Source organism: Cervus elaphus, chromosome 19 (genome assembly GCF_910594005.1).
Source record: "Cervus elaphus chromosome 19, mCerEla1.1, whole genome shotgun sequence".
NCBI lineage: Eukaryota > Metazoa > Chordata > Mammalia > Artiodactyla > Cervidae > Cervus > Cervus elaphus.
This window is the reverse complement of record NC_057833.1, coordinates 39,552,919-39,571,675: the sequence shown is the minus strand read 5'-3', so window position 1 is coordinate 39,571,675 and position 18,757 is coordinate 39,552,919. Positions and strand designations below refer to the sequence as shown.

Here is an 18,757-nt window from a genome sequence, read left to right as displayed (position 1 = left end):
CCTTCACATTGCCGGAGACTATTTGCCTGAACTTTCGAGAATCCCGAAGTCGAAAACTCAAGAAATGTATACAAAGGCTTGCTGCCTTTTACTGGAATCACAGATTGCCGAAGCGTGACCTCATATCACAAATTAACCACTTTTTCTCAGCTTTTGATAGTCTATTTTTACACAGAGGCAGTATCCTAATGACGTCACAAGGTATGGTGTGGGCAGCAGCACGTGTGAGGCTCAAGGGGATGCTGCAGCTGAGGGGTTGATGGCTGGAGCCAGATGGGGTGTCTGAACACAGGCTCGGGAATAAGGCTCTGCGCTTCATAAGTCATTATATACCAGACTAGAAATATATCGGTGCTATACAACACTTAAAATCGTTACACTTCCTTTTTAATTCAAACACATTTTATAGTCAAATAAAGTAAAATTTTTACCAATAATAATGACAAAATAGTGAGGGGCAGGGAGAGGTAGAGAGAAAAGAATGTAGAACTTTGGCCTATTCTTTAATGTATTGTTGTATTGCTTGACATTTTATAGTGAGTTTATTACTTTTAATAAATCTGGACCTAGGGACAAGCTTAAAGTATAAAAGGTACATATTGGTAAGCCAGACTGTTTGGGTCCAAATCTTGGAACTGTCACTGATTAACCAAGTGCATGCATGCAAGCTCAGTCGCTACTGTTGTGTCCAACTCTTTGTGAGCCTATGGAGTATAGCCCACCAGGCTCCTCTGCCCATGGGATTCTCCAAGCAAGAATACTGAAGTGGGTTGCCATATCCTCCTCCAGGGGATCTTCCTAACCTAAAGATTGAACCTGAGTCTCCTGCGTCTTCTGCATTCCAGGCTGATTCTTTACAGTTGAACCACTGGGGAAGCCCATCAATTAGGTGACTGCCAGTAAATAACTTAGACTTTTGATGTTTCAATTTCCTCATATGTAAAATGGGGATAATAATTATATTATCAACCTCATAGAATTCTTGTGTGTTTAAATTAATCAACATATGTAAAGTACTAAGAAAAACTCATGATGCAAAGCAACCACTCTGTCACTATTAACTTTTACTATAATTAAGGCTAATCAGGATTTTCCTTCCAACTAGATTTTAAGGTGAAGAAATAATCTGTTTCTTTTCTTGTTTCATTGTTTCCTTAGCTGTTTCCTAATGTCTCAAGAACTGGTTTGTGACTTCTGCTGTTTCTTACATCATGTAAAGTCTCTTGGAAGAAAGACTTGGACTCCCATATGGAAACTGAAGCTACCCATGAGTTTGGTGTTGTACTCTGACCAGTTTACATCAATAGGTCCCCTTGGACATTGAAACCATTCTGGATTGAAGCTTAAGAGTTCCCTCGCCCTCTTGGTCTTGACTTAATTGTGCAGAGAGCAACACAGATTAAATAATTATAATGCATTTTGCACCTTTGGCTACTTTATCATCACAGAATTTACTCTCTAGTATAAATTATTTTTCAGATTCTTTTTTTCCCATCCTTACTGGCATCAGTTCACATTAAGATTTTCCTGTCCTCCTATGCGTGATGTGTGCTCAATCATGTCTGATTATTTGCGACCCCCAAAACTGTAATCCACCAGACTCCTCTGTCCATGGGATTTCCCCAGCAAGAATACTGGAGTGAGTTGCCATTTCCTTCTCAAGGGAATCTTCCTGATCCAGGAATCAAATCCAAATCAAATCTCCTGAGACTCCTGCACGTGCATTTTTACCATTGAGCCACCTGGGAAGCTTTCCTGTCCTTCTATTTTATCTTTTAAAAACTAAGCAGGGGACATTTCTCTCCTTCTGACATGGCCCACATTCTGTCTGTGGAGTGTGTTTCTTTCTAAATAAATCCACTTCTTACCTATCACTTTGTCTCTCACTGAATTTTTTCTGTGATGAGACATTAAGCACCTGAGCTTCATAAAGTCCTGAGACCACACACCCCAACACCACACAAAAATAAGCTCAAAATGGATTAAAGACCCAAATGTAAGGCCAATCACTGTAAAACTTGGAAGAAAACAGAGGTAGAACACTCTGACATAAGTCGCAGTAAGATTTTTTAATCCACCTCCTAGAGTAATGAAAAAAAAAAAATACAACGGGCCCTAATTAAACTTAAAACCTATCGCACAGCAAAGGAAACCATAAACAAAATGAAAACACAACCCTCCAGAATAGGAAAAGATATTTGCAAATGAAGTAACTAACAAGGGATTAATCTTCAAAATATACAAACAGCTCATGCAGCTCAATTAAAAAAAACAAACCCAATCAAAAAATGTTCAGAAGATCTAAATAGACATTTCTCCAAAAGTGATATATGATGGTTAAAAAGTACAACATCACTAATTATTAGGAAAATGCAAATCAGAACTATAATAAGGTATCACTGCACACCGATCAGAATGGCCATCATCAAAAACTCTACAAACAATAAATGGCTCAGAGGGTGTGGAGAGAAGGGAACCCTCCTACACTGTTGGTGGGAATATAATACAGCCACAATGGAGAACAATATAGAGGTTCCTTAAAAAACTAAAAATAGAGCTACCATAGGATCCAGCAATCCCACTCCTAGGCATATATCTGAAGAAAGCCATAATTTGAAAAGATACATGCACACCAATGTTTTCCAAAGCATAATTTACAATAACCAAGACATAGAAATAGTCTAGATGTCCATCAGTGGCAGAGGAATGAATAAAGAAGATGTGGTACATATATACAATGAAATACTATTCAGCCATAAAAAAGAATGAAATTTTGCCATTTATAGCAACATGGATGGACATAAAGATTGTCATACCGAATGAAGTAAGTCATACAGAGAAAGAGAAATATCATGATATTGCTTATATGCAGAATCTAAAAAAAGGTACAAATGAACTTGTCTACAAAACAGAAATAGAGTTACAGATGTAAAAAATAACCTTATGAACCCTGTAAGTCTCAATAGTTGGTTCACATCAGTAATGGCAATCTTTGGAAATGCTACTAAAAGAGATATTTCTTTCTAAACCTGTTGTCAACTTTATTAGTTATGTTATGTTAGTAAGGAAGTACAAGTTCCCCTCCCCCCAAAGATCCTGATGTGTTTCATGCTGTTCAGTATGAACATGTAAAAGATAGAAAAAAAAAAAAAAAGATCATTTTTCCCCCTCTGGAAGTTACAGTTGGAATAAAACTGAAGTCATAAGTGAAAAAAAGAAAATAAACTTACGATTAACAGTGGATAAGGCAGGAAGGATAAGTTGGAAGATTGAGATTGACATGTACATATCACTACGTATAAAATAGACAACTAGTAAGAATCTATGGCGTAGCATAGGGAACTCTACTCAATAGTCTGTAATGGCCTAGCTGGGAAAAGAATCTAAAAGAGAGTGGATGTATGTATATGTATATGTATAACAGATTCACTTTGCTGTACATCTGAAACTAAAATAACATTGTAGATCAACTCTACTCCAATAAACATTTTTTAAAAAATATGGCCACCGTGCAGAGTGAAACTGCCAGTGTGTGATGTGGCCACAGCTACATTAGTGAGCTCTTACACTGCGGCTCCAGGAGCAACCCAGTGCTCTTTGCAGACAAGTGAGGTTGTAATTGTGAGGTGTAATTTGGTTGTATCACAAGCATTTCTTCTTGAGAGAAAACAGGACTGTGGTACAGAAGGATGACTTATATTGGTCTCTGCTTAGAGTGCTCCCACTCAAATTAAGTCTCATTCTAGGCCTAAGGGGATTGCATCATTTGAGTAAAAGCAAGCAGGTAAACCCTGACAATCCTGCCCTCTTTTTGTTTTTTTCTTCATTGTCATTTGTTCTGAGAACAATGACCCAGTATTTTCAAGAGAGTAGCTCCTGGCACATGGCTCTGGGCTGGGCCATGAGCCCCTCGAGTCATTCAGGGCCCAGGACTCCCGGGAACCCCCAGCCTGCCTGGCTGCTAACCGACCGCTAAGAGCACCTCCTTCGAGGAGTGAGCCGCCCAGTCCTGAGCCCAGGAATTTCCTTGGCCAGATCATTTCCATTTCTGGGCAGAAGCAGTTTTAATTCAGCGTCACGAGATTTCAGGGAAGAGATGAGGAGCTCAATGAGGAAATCAGATATTTAAAAATAAAAAGTAGGCCTCCCCACACCCCACCAAAAAAAAAAAAATAAAGGGCCCCTCTAGTGCTCTCAGTCACGGTCTCTAAGTCAGAGTTTTGTCTTTCTGAGGTCTTCAGCATACAGCTGGTAGAGGACACGACCCCCTCTGAGAGGCGTTCCAGTGGTGTTTCCCATGACCCCACCTGAGGTGAACAGCACTCAGGGCAAAAACCAAGTCTGGAGTTCAACACTGAAAGCTTTCCTTCTGGCCACTGCAAGCTCTTCACTCTGTGATCCAATTTCCTGGCTGAAGAACCGAAAGGTGACTATAGCCAGTGTACACGTGTGCTAAGTTGCGTCAGTTGTGTCTGACTCTTTGTGACCCTATGGACTGTAGCCCACCAGTGTCCGCTGTCCATGAGATTCTCCGGGCAAGAATACTGGAGTTGGTTGCCATGCCCTCCTCCAAGGGACCTTCCTGACCCAGGGATCGAATCTGCATCTCTTATGTCTCCTGTATTGACAGGTGGGTTCTTTACCACTAGTCCCACCTGGGAAGCCCAGACTGTGGCTGGAAGAGCCCTTCTTGTGTGGGTGAGAAGACTGAGCGCCACCGTGGGAAATGACAGAGTTCTAAGGCCATGTAGACCTTGGGGCAGAGCTGGAGTCAGCCGCCAGGTCGCCTTGTCTTTTCCCTGCTGAGGCTGCCTCTCTCCAGCGACTGTGCCTTCGTTTGGATTATGCAAATACGGGGCCAGGTTCCCTGCTAGTCTCAAAGGTATTTAAATTGGGCATCAGGGATCTGTGGGTACCCTATTGCCTGCCTCTTTCAGCACCAGTGGAGGCAGCAGTAGCCGTCAGCACAGAACCAGGTTGCTCCCCCAGCAGCTACCTGGGATTAGGAACCGAATACGAGCTCAACAAGTCTATGAATTTCTGAATCTAAAATGTTATCACCATGCTTCTCACAGCATCTGAAGTTATATTCTGTCTCACCAACTCTGGTGAGACTCTCAGCTCTGGTCTGTGAGCTCCCCAAGCAAAGGGAACACATGTCACCTCTTTCTCAATGTGTCACTTCCCTTATGTGTCAGGAGTGCAGTAGTATTGCAGTAAAGACCCTGATGCTGAGAAAGATTGAAGGCAGGAGGAGAAGGGGGCAACAGAGGATCAGATGGTTGGATGACATCATCGATTCAATGGACATGAGTTTGAGCAAACTTTGGGAGACAGTGAAGGACAGGGAAGCCTGGCATGTTGCAGTTCATGAGGTCACAGAGTTGTACATGACTTAGTGACTGAACAACAACAAAATGAACATATGGGTTTGGGTTTGGTGGAGCTGAATCTGGCTCATGGATGAGCCACTTGGAGGTGTATAAACCTCAACCTTCTGATCTGGGTGAAGCAGGGGGTAATTCCTGCCTTGGCCAGGGCACAGGTCAAGCAGTTAGTGCTTGGCACATGGAAAATGACGGTTCCAGCACATCAGGGGGTGTGGATGTCATAGGCTCTGCATTTCCCACTCCTTCGTTTCTCCGTGGTCCCCTAGTGTATCCCAGTCACCATAGTACATGAAGTGTAGAATGCCTGGAAGACTGGTAGGGGTGAAACAGAAACACCAAATCGTCCTTGCCTCCTGGAGACCTGGGAAGCCTGGGTGAGTGTGGTCCGGGGCTCAGCTCTTTACCCTGCTCACTGCCCTTGCATCACTGCCCAGCCCTGAATCTCCAGCCTAGCTCGGGGCCCTGGGACTCCCCTTTGGGACTTCCCTCTTACCCAGCCCTGGCCTCAGCTGCCATGGCAACAGGTACCAGGGTGACAAAGAAGGTTGCTGGGTCCTGTTTCCTTCTGGTCCTGACAAGGAAGATTTTCAGACCTCAGAGATTGCACAGCTCTGCACCTACCTGGCCATTTTCTGTGTTCTCACTCAGGTTGAGCTCAAACTCCCAGCCCTGCCAACAGGACCATGTGTACTAGCCTGACCACTTGTGAGTGGAAGAAAGTCTTCTATGAGAAGATGGAGGTGGCCAAGCCAGCCGATAGCTGGGAGCTCATCATAGACCCCAACCTCAAGCCCAATGAGCTGGCCCCTGGCTGGAAGCAGTATCTGGAACAGCATGCCTCAGGCAGGTAAGAGGTGGGGTGTGAGGGGCTGTGGGGAGCACTGTGGCACAGCCCTGGGGGCACCTTTCAAGAGACCAAGGCAGAGATGCGTGGAGCCCCATTCTAGGGTCAACTCAGGTTAGAGGTTAGAGGCCAGAGAAGGAACTGCCAGGTGGGTCGAACCAGCTTTGATTCTAATCCCAGCTATGCCACTGACTCCCTGAGTGTTCCTAGCAAGTTGTATTCTGTCTCTAGGTCTGCATTTTCCATAGTAAAAAGCAGAGGAGGCCATGTGGTCCATTGGGGAAAGCCTTAGCTCTCTCTGGTCCTAGGTCTGTGCAGTCAAGTCAATGACATCAGATTTGAATACAAAAGCATTTATTGTTCACCTGCTAATTTCTAGAAACTGGCTTTGAAGCTAACAACTGTGAATTTGGGCAAATCCTTTTCCCTGTGTAGTTTCCATTTTCACATTTGCAAAACCAGAGAGTGGGCCTGAAGTAATCAATCAAATCTCTTCCAGCTTTTTTACCTATGGGTCTGTGACAAAAAGATCTTTGGGCAGGAGTTCAGTAGGTCCTCAGGGCACAGCATCACATACGGTATAGGAGCTCCATGTCTTTCAAATAGCAAGGGGTCCTTGGGTCAAGAGGACACATCCATCTGAAGTCCTCTTGCCTCTCCCTCTTCTAGGTCATGGTTGTGGTTGGGGCCAAGAGAATGCCCTGCCCAACCTGCTTCAAGCTCATCTCCAGGGTCGATGTGGGACTCCTCCCTGGGTCCACTGAATTAAGGGCAGATGGTAACCCTAGGCTCCTGAGGAGGCCAATAGGTGTCTGTGTCCTGGGGGTGTAAACACACAGAACTGGGACACACAGACTGGGCTGTTCACACACGCTTGCTTGCCTGTGAAGTTCCTTGTGGCGCTGGGGGTGGGACAGAAGGAGGCAGGCTGTGGGTGGGGAGCTTACACTTGTACTCCTTCCCCCAAACCTGCAAATGTTAGTGTGAACCTGACTGTAGGACAAAAGACAGAGAGGCAGGGGTTGATTGGCTCATTTCAACTTAAACCCATGCAAGACACATCTGATGGGCACCTGTTATGGGCTGGGCCCCAGCTCTGTCTCTGACTAGCTGTGTGTGTGCAGAGGGCTCTCTTTCCATGAAATGAAAGGCTGACTAGATGATCCTAAGTTTCCCTTCTCCTGGCTCCAATGCTTTGAGATACAAGACCTGAGATCTGGCTTGAGGGAGGGGAAAGATCTCCAGATTAGCTTGATTTTAAAAGGTGCAGAAGGAGGAGACTGACAATGTGAAGCTCTGAGTTGGCAAGTGGGAGGGGTGGAAGGGCTGGAAACTCAGGTGCAGGGGCCCAGCAAATTGGAGGCTGAGCCCCGCAGGCTTGTGGCTCCTCTCATCTTAGGGCTCAGCTGGTCCTACTTCTGGCTCCCAGCTGGCCTCAGGCGGGGCTGGAGAAGCATCACCCTTGTGCATATTCTGCACAGAGGCTTACCCTACCTATAAGTGTTGGGACTCAGTAACCCAGCTGCCCCGCAGCTCTGGCCTAGCACAGGGAGGCAGGATGGAGGGGCACACTCCCTGCTGGCTCAGGACCAGTGAGGACGCTCTGGCCTGCCAACCCTGCCTCAGGCTCCCCTGGATCCTGTGCTGCGCTTGTGCTGTCTGTGGGCCCTGGGGTTTGGGGCCAGGCTTGGCTTCATCTCCATTCCACAGCCTGGGCTGTGTGGTACTTGGCATCACAGTAGGTGATGTGCAGGACCTGTTGGACTGAATTGAGTTCTTCATCAGAGGTCCTTCAGGGCCATTTGCAGGGGTCTTGGTCAGCAGTGAGGGCAGACAACTCAGTGGACCCAAGACTGCCGTAAAGCCTTAGGAGCAGGGCCCTGGAAGAGCTTTATCTCAGGGATGGAAGGAATTGCCATTGGCGGTAATGAGTTCTCTGTCATTGAAGGTGTGCAAGCACTGGGGAGAGCTGAGATGAAGCCTAAGCCATACGAGTCCCAGGCCACTTCCCTTGTGTTTCCTGAGGCTGAAACCCAAAGGGGCCTGTTTAGACAAAGCAGCCAGTGTGTATATAAATGTGATGTGTATATGTGTGTGGAGGGCCTGTGTGTACATAAATGTACGAGTGTGCATATGTGTGCGGAGGGGTATGCAAACCAGGATACACCTTCCTAACCTCAGCTGCAGCCCTGGATTGGGATCTAAGGATGATCTGTCAAGGGATAGGAGAGTGCGCTTTCTGAAGGTGCATGGACAAAACTCTATAGTCTTCCCCCTGCTGGCCCATCTCACCCACCTGCCTGCCTGTTCCGTGAATTCTGTGTTCTGTGTTTGAGACAGCTAGAGGCAAGTCTTTGCCCCAGAGCATACAGAATGCATGAGTGAGATGTGTGGTCATCCCCTTTATCAGAGTCATGAGAGGTCTGAGCAGAAGGATTCTTATTGGACACAATTATCCTGCATTTCACAGATGAGAAATAAGGTCCAGACTGGCTGGAGTGACCCTGGGCAGCATCCAGACCCATGTCTGGCCAAGGGAGGGTACACAGGAGGTAGGCTGGAGAGCAATGCTGGAAGCCAGATGGCTCCAGTGTCTGGCTTATGAGGATGCTGTCATAGGCCCAGGGGAGTTCTCCAAGAGGAGGCGGAGACGCCGGCTCAGGCACTAATGTACCCAGGGGGCAGTAAACACTCCACCTTGACTTCCGGGCACAGGCGCCCAGGGCCCTTCCTTCCCAGGCTCCTCCAGGAGGGCTGGCTGGAAGGAAGGCCCGCCTTGCCCATCCCTGTCTCTCTTCCCCGCAGGTTCCACTGCACCTGGTGCTGGCACACCTGGCAGTCAGCCAACGTGGTCATCCTCTTCCACATGTACCTGGACCGCGCCCAGCGGGCGGGCTCGGTGCGCATGCGCGTCTTCAAGCAGCTGTGCTACGAGTGTGGCACGGCGCGGCTGGACGACTCGAGCATGCTGGAGGAGAACATCGAGAGCCTGGTGGACAACCTCATCACCAGCCTGCGCGAGCAGTGCTACGGCGAGGACGGCGGCCAGTACCGCATCCACGTGGCCAGCCGCCCGGACAGCGGGCCGCACCGCGGCGAGTTCTGCGAGGCCTGCCAGGAGGGCATCGTGCACTGGAAGCCCAGCGAGAAGCTGCTGGAGGAGGAGGCGACCTTCTCCGGTGCCTCCAAGTTGTGGGCCCGGGAGGGATCCGGCTACAACTTCTTCTCCCTTCGCTGGTGCCTCTTCTGGGCCTCCCTCTGTTTGCTCGTTGTCTACCTGCAGTTCTCCTTCCAGAGATCGACCTTCCTTTAGTGCAGCTGGCTGAGGGTCGGGGAGGGCTCGTGGGAGTGAGAGTGGGGAGGCAGGGGGTGCAGTTCTGGTCCTGCTTCTGCTACAGATTCAGTTTATGATGCTGGACAGCCCAGTTACCTCTCTGGACCTCAGTTTATTACCCTGCAGAATGAAAGTTCCTCCAGGAGGTATTTAATAATCCTTCCATTAAAACTCACAGTGATGGGGGCATGGGGAGAAGGGTCTAAGGTGGATTTAGAACTCTCCAGGTCTGGTGTTAGTACTTATCTCACTGGGGGCAGCCCCTCCTTCCACCTCCATCTCCACCCCTTCTGATGCTTCATTTCCATATCCCATATCCCCTTAGGACCCCCTTAGGTCCAGTCTTGTCCCTGCCTGATTCTCAAGTTCATCTTCAGTTGCTTCTGAGCATCCCACCATGGTTCCCTTTGGGGCAGCCTGTGGCTCCACCCGAGGCATCTTCAATCAATATTCAATGTGTCTTTACCCTGTCCCTCTCCTGGAAAGCCAGCTCCCACCATTCTGAAAGGCTCCATTTTCTTTTTTTTAAACTCTGATGCTAGAGCCTGCTTGGCTGGAATTATTTAGAACTGCACTGTCCAGTACTGTTAGTCATTAGCCATACATGGCTAAGTTTAAATTAATTAAAATAAAATGAAAAATTCAGTTCCTCAGTTGTACCAGCCATATGTCAAGGACTTAGTGCCTAGTGGTACTGTGCAGATATAGAACATGTTCACAGAAACTTCTACTGAATAGTACTTGTCTAGAATTTGAAATTCCCATGTCAGTGTATGTGGTCTCATAAAATAAGAGGTGGGTACAGGTTTAAAGTATCTGCAGTCTGAAGCCTTCTGGGGACAGGGACGTGTGGTGGGGTACAGATACACAAATAAATATATATCCTCTGTGCTCTGTCAGTTGACTGGAATTCTTGAATCCCAGTGTTACCTAAATTTATTTCCTGGTTAGGAGGTGCGTTGTAAACGTTCACTGCAAGTGATGCTCTGTGTGTGTGTGTGTGTGTGTGTGTGTGTGTGTGTGTGTGTGTGTTGGTTTGGGACTTGGGAGAATGTATTCCTGTGCTCTGTAGAAATATGTGAGCCATGGTACCATTGTTTACATGTGATGCAGTATGGTGTGTGATATTGCCATCCTGTATGGAAATACCTTGTAGAAGTTTCTATAGCTGTTCTAAATGCCAGGGATGCTGACGAAAAGGGCAGGTGAGGCAGATCTGGGGATGTGAATCCTCCAGGTCACAGTGGGGCTGTGTACCTCCATTTAGGGCAGGCAATGACCAGGGGGACACACAGTGGAGACAGCGCCTGTCTGCCAGCCCCTCCCCCTTGCCCAGTCCACGAGGTTGCCCCCTGATGGAGAATGTATTTGCTTTATCTGTTCTCTCAGGCATAGCTGTGACTTGGATGATTTGACTCGGTAATTTGATTCATGATCTGATGTCAGATAACCCTGTGCTTATTATTATCTGGAATAGGAAAAGAAACCCTCCCATTCACACTCCGAGTTGTTCAGGGACATTCACACCTTTCTATAGCTCACCTTTAGAGCTTCTGCCCCAAGTGGAGCCTGAAAACTGAAGATGGGAGTTCAAGGTAGTGTGTTTGTCTGCATGTGATTCCAGAGATGGGCTGCTGCGGACATTGTTGTCACCTGTACATTTATGTGCAGGCTGGCTTTACCCTTGTCTGGCTTTGGCAGAGGGCTTCTGGTGACTTGTCCAGATTCCTCCATGGACCTGCAGGAGCAGAGAGCTAGGCTGTCTGGGAAAATCTACATCTCTTCAACGGGGTGCAGTGGAGGCGCAGGAAAAGTTCATGCTGGTGCATTTGTAAACTAGCAGGCATGTGGGGTTGTATTCACCTCTTCCAGTCACAGAGGAGGCTCAGCTGGGCCTGGGCCTCTGCCGAGCATGTGCCTCAGGGGTTTTGCTCAACCACAGACACGAGGTGTCTTCTGGGAAGATGAACGGGGCAGTCCAGGAATCATGAAGTTTCCTGAGGTCTCCAACTGTTCCCAGCTTGATAAGGCAGCTCCAGCAGCATCTCTTACTGAAATCGTGGTGTATGAGGTTAGGGCTAGACTGCTGAGATTGTGTCAGGGGGAGAGTCAGGCCTCAGGTGGGTCAGCAAAGGTGAAATCTCTGAGGTGGGCCTGAGGGTTGAAGAGCCACTAAAAATGGAGTGGGAGTGAGGGGACTAGAGTAGGTGGAATGAGACGAGATCTGGGGAAAATTCTAGAAGATGAACATCTTCTCCTTTAGCAATCCCTTCTTTTCAATATTATAAGTACACCTGTATCTTCTTCATATTTAACTCAAATGAAACTTCCCCAACTTCACATCCCCTCTAACTACTACCAGGTATTTTAAAAAATTCCCTCAAAGACATGTTTCTCAAAGAGTAGATTATATTTATCTCTACTTCTTACGTCCTCCTTAATTCTTGGGAGTCTCATTTCCATGTCCTTAGAACTGTCACCCTGCACCCCATTGCCAAACCATCTCTGTCTCACTGCAGCCTTTTGCTGTCCCTCCTTGAAGGTTCCAGGTCAGCATTTGCTCCTTAGTCTCCTAATTCTGTTTCCTCTCTGCTGCTATGACATTCTTTCTCTCAGCATCCCTTACATTCCCTGGGATTCTCTCGCTCTGCTGATTTTCTGTTATATACACCCCCCATGATTTAGGTTTTCACTACATAGGAACTTCTGGTCCTTATCAATTCTCATAACTATTTCTACCGAACTCCAGATCAATTGACCTGTCCACCGGAAGTTGCCTCAGCATGACCAAAGCTGATCTCATCATTCTGCCATCCAAATTTGCTCCTCCTATTTTAGAAATCTGGGAGTTATCTCCTGACCTCTTATACTACCCTTCCCCACCCTGGATGAATTGGTCACCATGCCCTGTTGATTGCTCTTCCAAGTACCTCCAGGGATGATCTTCTTCCTTTTCTTCCTGTTTCTGCTGCCTGAACTCATCATTCGTATGCCTTGCCTCTGTAGTCTCCTTCATTATCATCATGGCTGTAGCCTCCCCCACAACCCATAGCCCACCCTGCATACCACCACTATCCTGGGGTAATTTTCTAATAATCTACATGGTTGAGTCACTCCCTTGTTTATTCTCTTTCCTGCTAATGGATGAAAGTCTCATTAGCCAGCCATACCTCATTTCCAGATACTAATAATACATACCATTTATTGAGAAGGACTCAAGAAACACTTGCTTTTATAATCATTTATTGTGTGTGAGGCGCTGTGCTAAGCCCCGGGAGATGTCAGGACCTCACCCCTTGAAGCTACCTTTGCTACTGCATTTCGCGTATTGTCACCATTTGCATGTGTGCCTGTCCTCCACTGTCGCTTGTATTTCATCTGTCTATCCACGGAACCTGACACAAAGTCACTGCTTAATCAGAATAGTCGACTGACTAAATTCTTGTCTTGTTGCTGCAATATTCTCTACCACACCCTTGTTCCCACCAAGAACAATCTTGTGTGTTTCATGTATCGTGATACATGGAAGTGAAGGGAATGCAGACTTCATGTCAGCTAGTATTTCTAATCTCCCCTTAGTAACAGCCCATGAAATAGGCACTATGATTATTCACACTTACAGGGGGAAAACTGAAGCTTAGTGAGATGTCCAGTTTGTGAGCTGGTTAGTTTGTCTGTTACAGGACCCAGGATTCTAAGAAATAAAGAACTAAATAAGCCTGTTTGGGCTCAATATATTATATTTATTATATATATTGAGACTCAACTCAGATCCTGGACAAAGACCACAGCACTTTGCCGGAGGGCAGAGGCACCCACGAACATTCGGATGACAGCTGGACCTGAAGGTTGGTGGAGCGGGAGTGGGGTGGGGTGGGGAGTCAAGAGTCAGAGTTCTAAAACCTGGAAGCAGAAATGTCTGAAAACTGTGCAAAAATTATCTGCTAGTGTGGCTGACAAGAGGTTTAGGAGAGAACTTTCTCAGATACTTGGTGTGAAATTAAGCCTGTGGGCACAGACATTTGTCCCTGTGATGTGGAGTGGCTATTTGTTCCTCATCTCTCATGAAGCCCATGTGGCCTGTCAAAAGAGGCTGTCTTCTTATTCTTGTTTTCTTTATTAATTCTTTCATACCCTGTAACAGCATCTGTGTTATAGGTGTTACAAGAAGTCAGTGCCCTGTAACCCCTGTGTGTCTCTTTGTGCTATTTTCACACCACTAAGTCAGTATATCTGGCTTTCGTTGATTGCTGGTTGGCAGTTGCTTGCAGAGTATCTGATGAAGAGGACAGTGAGGCGTGGAAAGGAATTTGTGCTAAGACTCAGGATCTCTAGGCACTAGTCGAACAACATGGTGGAGTGAGTCAATGCAGACCCATTACCAACCCAGGAAAAACTGCATGGAGTATATCCTATGGTTATACACCTGTTATCCTTCCATTTTCATCCATAAGTCAACGTCTGTCTGCTCTGGTCTGTTTTACTCCTGGTAGTCCTAAGTTCTAGGGTCACAAAGACAATTAGACATAGTCGCTGACTTGGAGGGCTCACAACGTGTGCTAGTCACTGGTAGGAAAGGGACAATTTTAGTCATACCTGGGGATAAGGAGTTAGGGATGGTTTCTTAGACCAGTCATGCAGGGGTATATTTTGTAGAAGTGGTCAGGGAGTCAAGGGTGGGTCTCAGAGGGAGCTAAGGGTATCCCGTGCTGAGTGAACAAAAAAGAACACCCATGGACTTCCCTGGTTATTCAGTGGCTGAGCATTCACCTGCCAATGCAGCGGACACAAGTTCAATCCCTGCTCCAGGAAGATTCTACATGCCCTTGGGCAACTAAGCCCATGCATCACAACTACAAAGGCTGAACTCTAGAGCCTCTGAGCCACAGCTACTGAGGCCTGAATGCCTGGAGCGCATGCTCCCTAACAAGAGACACCACCTCAGTGAGAGGCCTGCACACTGAGGCTGGAGAGGAGCCTCCACTTGCCGCAGCTAGAGAAAAGCCCGGTCAGAGCAACAAAGACCCAGCACAGCCAAAAACAAGTAAATGAGTTAGAAAAAGATAAAGGGAGACCTAGAGACAGAGCTCATTTTATGCTCAGCAAGAATAAGCAACCAGCTACCAGAAGAGGGCAGGATGGAGCCCAAGAGGAATCCGGGCACAGTGGCTAGAAAGAGGCAGAAAAGCAAGGAGGGCTGGAGTTGGGCAAAGACAGCTCTTTTGGCTCAAGTAAGGAGTGAGAGCAAGGAGCATGAGAGACATTTTATTATCGTTTTTAGAACTTTTCATTAAAAACAAATATGAAAAAAAATAGTGCTGAACCGCAATCCTACCCTTGTGTCTTCTAGAAACAGTTGAACGCCTACATATTTTATCGTAGATGCTTCTATGTATTAAAGTAGCATTCAGTTTTCCTCCTTGTTCTGGTCTTTCTCCATCCATGTTTTCTCCTCACTCAAGGAGCTAGAATAGTCTCATTTCTTATCTTTAGATACAGCAATAGATGATCTCTTCAGGTGCACTGTACATAATGAGAATCTGGGCTGCAAGTCACAAAAGTAACAACTTTGCTCAAACAACACAGAAATCTTTGTTTATGCAATGCTGAAAATAAAGTCAATTAACTAATTTAATAATCAGTGAAAGTAGCAGCTTGTTTCTGGTCCTAATTGTTCATGTTTTTTGAATTCAGTTGAGAACAATTAGAGTACAGCTGATTTTCCATGTTGCTTTTTTATTCCTTTTTGTTTGTTGCTACACTGAAGGTGAATTACGTTCTTATGATTTAAATATGCATATATCCACATTCAGTATATACATTTGGTAGATTCATTAAATAAGAATAAATGTCCCTATGAAGTAAAATATATAAAACTTTGGATTATGTATGCATATGTGTGTGTGTTCATATATCAAAGTGTTTCCATAGAAGATGAGAACGAGAAAAACTGAAACCCCTGGGAGCCAGCCTGGTATTCACAGATGGCCCTAGTGCTCTCCTGTTGAGCAAAACTCCACAGAGCAGCAGTCTCAGACTAGACTACTCTGCTATGATGCTAGATCAAGGCAAGCATAAGGGGACTTCCCTGATGGTCCAGGGGCTAAGACTTCATGCTTCCAATGTAGGGGGCCTGGGTTCGATCCCTGCTCAGAACACTAGACTTTACTTGCCACAACTAAGAGCCTGAACATGGCATTGAAGATTCCGTGTGCTACAACTAAGACTCAGCATAGTCAAATAAATTAAAACAACAACAAAAACAGAAGACCACTCTGTAGTCTCAAGTGAATATAAATAAGAGCACAAACATGGTCTAAAACCAAAAATGACTAACAACTTCCTCTTCTGGCCAATATAATATTGGCTGCTATCTTACCAGTCACGGCTTCTGCCGTGTTCCTGTCTGTCTTCTCACTGTCTAGATAGGAACCATTGAGATATCTAATCATAAATTTTTCTCCACTTTCTGCCAACATTTAAACCAGAGCAAAGTCTTTTACCTGATCCTCCCCCTACCTGACACCAGTCCCAATGCTAGAGTGTGTCCTTTGTAAACTGTCTTGCTGAGATGCTTCATGGTTGCCAAGGGCATTCTCACTCTTTGCAATGAGCCAAATAATTCAACTTTGTTCAGTGACACATCTGTTTCTGATGGTCTTTTGGCTGTGGAACATCAGCAAAGAGATGATTTATCTCTTCTTTATCCATGAGGCACACAGATATCTGAATGAACTTAAAAAATAAAACTGTGCAGAAAAAAATTTTTTCCTGTGAGAAACTTAACAGAGAAAACTAAACAGCTCAGTCCAGTTCAGTTGCTCAGTCGTGTCGGACTCTTTGTGACCCCACGGACCGCAGCATGTCAGGCTTCCCTGTCCATCACCAACTCCCGGAGTTTACTCAGACTCATGTCCATTGAGTCAGTGATGCCATTGAACCATCTCATCCTCTGTCATCCGGTTCTCCTCTCGCTTTCAGTCTTTCCCAGCATCAGGGTCTTTTCAGACGAGTTAGCTCTTTGCATCAGGTGGCCAGAGTACTGGAGTTTCAGCTTCAGCATCAGTCCTTCCAATGAACATTCAGGACTGATCTCCTTTAGGATGGACTGATTGTATCTCCTTACACTCCAAGGGACTCTCAAGAGTCTTCTCCAACACCACAGTTCAAAACATCAATTCTTTGGTGCTCAGCTTTCTTTATATTCCAACTCTCACATCCATACATGACTACTGGAAAAACTATAACCTTGACTAGAGGGACCTTTGTTGGCAAAGTAATGTCTCTGCTTTTGAATATGCTGTCTAGGTTGGTCATAGCTTTTCTTCCAAGGAGTAAGTGTCTTTCAATTTCATGGCTGCAGTCACCATCTGCAGTGATTTTGGAGCCCAAAAAACTAAAGTCAGCCACTGTTTCCACTGTTTCCTCAACCATTTGCCATGAGGTGATGGAAGCGGATGCCATGATCTTTGTTTTCTGAATGTTGAGTTTTAAGCCAATTTTTTTCTCTCTCTTCTTTCGCTTTCATCAAGAGGCTATCTAGTTCTTCTTCACTTTCGCCCGTAATGGTGGTGTCATCTGCATATCTGAGGTTATTGATATTTCTCCCAGCAATCTTGATTCCAGGTTGTACTTCATCCAGTCCGACATTTCTCATGATGTATCCTGCATATAAGTTAAACAAGCAGGGTGACAATATACAGCCTTGACGTACTCCTTTCCCTTTTTGGAACCAGTCTATTGTTCCATGTCCAGTTCTAACTGTTACCTCTTGACCTGCATACATATTTCTCAAGAGGCAGGTCAGGTGGTCTGGTATTCCCACCTCTTGAAGAATTTTCCCCAGTTTGTTGTGATCCATACAGTCAAAGGCTTTGGCACAGACAATAAAACAGAAGTAAATGTATTTCTGGAACTCTCTGCTTTTTCGATGATCCAACAGATATTGGCAACTTGATCTCTGGTTCCTCTGCCTTTTCTAAATCCAGCTTGAACATCTGGAAATTTACAGTTCACATATTGTTGAAGCCTGGCTTGGAGAATTTTGAGCATTGCTTTACTAGAATGTGAGATGAGTGCAATTGTGCAGTAGTTTGAGCATTCTTTGGCATTGCCTTTCTTTGGGATTGGAGTGAAAACTGACCTTTTCCAGTCCTGTGGCCCCTGCTGAGTTTTCCAAATTTGCTGGCATATTGGGTGCAGCACTTTCACAGCATCATATTTTAGGATTTGAAATAGCTCAACTGGAATTCCATCACCTCCACTAGCTTTGTTTGTAGAGATGCTTCCTAAGGCCCACTTGACTTCACATTCCAGGATGTCTGGCTCTAGGTAGTGATCAAACCATTGTGATTATATGGGTCTTGAAGATCTTTTTTGTATAGTTTTTCTGTGTATTTTTGCTACCTCTTGATAATATCTTCTGCTTCTGTTAGGTCCATACAATTTCTGTCCTTTATTGAGCCCATCTTTGCATGAGATATTCCCTTGGAATCTCTAATTTTCTTGAAGAGATCTCTAGTCTTTACTGTTCTATTGTTTTCCTCTATTTCTTTGCATTGATCACTGAGGAAGGCTTTCTTATCTCTTCTTGCTATTCTTTGGGACTCTGCATTCAAATGGGTATGTCTTTCCTTTTCTCCTTTGCCTTTTACCTCTCTTCTTTTCACAGCTGTTTGTAAGGCCTCCTCAGCAACCATCTTGCACATCTTTTTCTTGGGGATGGTCTTGATTTCTGCCTCCTGTACAATGTCATGAACCTCTGTCCATAGTTCTTCAGGCACTCTATCTATCAGATCTAATCCCTTGGATCTATTTGTCACTTCCACTGTATAATCATAAGCTATTTGATTTAGGTCTTACCTGAATGGCCTAGTGGTTTTCCCTACTTTCTTCCAATTTACGTCTGAATTTTGCAATAAGGAGTTCATGATCTGAGCCACAGTCAGCTTCTGGTCTTGTTTTTGCTGACTGTATAGAGCTTCTCCATCTTTGGCTGCAAAGAATATAATCAATCTGATTTTGATGTTGGCCATCTGGTGATGTCCATGTGTAGAGTCTTCTCTTGTGATGTTGGAAGAGGGTGTTTGCTATGATCAGTGCGTTCTCTTGGCAAAACTCTATTAGCCTTTGCCCTGTTTCATTCCATACTCCAAGGCCAAATTTGCCTGTTACTCCAGGTATTTGTTG

At 45.6% G+C, this 18,757-nt stretch overlaps 1 protein-coding gene across 1 annotated transcript; it reads left to right on the top strand.

Moving 5' to 3' along the window:
• Positions 1-6,064: 6,064 nt before the first annotated feature.
• RTP2 (receptor transporter protein 2) lies at positions 6,065-9,547 on the top strand. Its single transcript, XM_043873639.1, has 2 exons — positions 6,065-6,237; positions 9,040-9,547. The coding sequence occupies exons 1-2, from the start codon at positions 6,074-6,076 to the stop codon at positions 9,545-9,547; spliced, it is 672 nt and encodes a 223-aa protein (XP_043729574.1). The 5' UTR covers positions 6,065-6,073.
• The last annotated feature ends 9,210 nt before the right edge of the window (positions 9,548-18,757 follow it).

Coding starts and splice junctions, on each gene's coding strand:
- RTP2 (XM_043873639.1), top strand. CDS start 6,074: ATGTGTACTAGCCTGACCACTTGTGAGTGGAAGAAAGTCTTCTATGAG. Junction 6,238..9,039: donor GAACAGCATGCCTCAGGCAG/GTAAGAGGTGGG, acceptor TCTTCCCCGCAG/GTTCCACTGCACCTGGTGCT.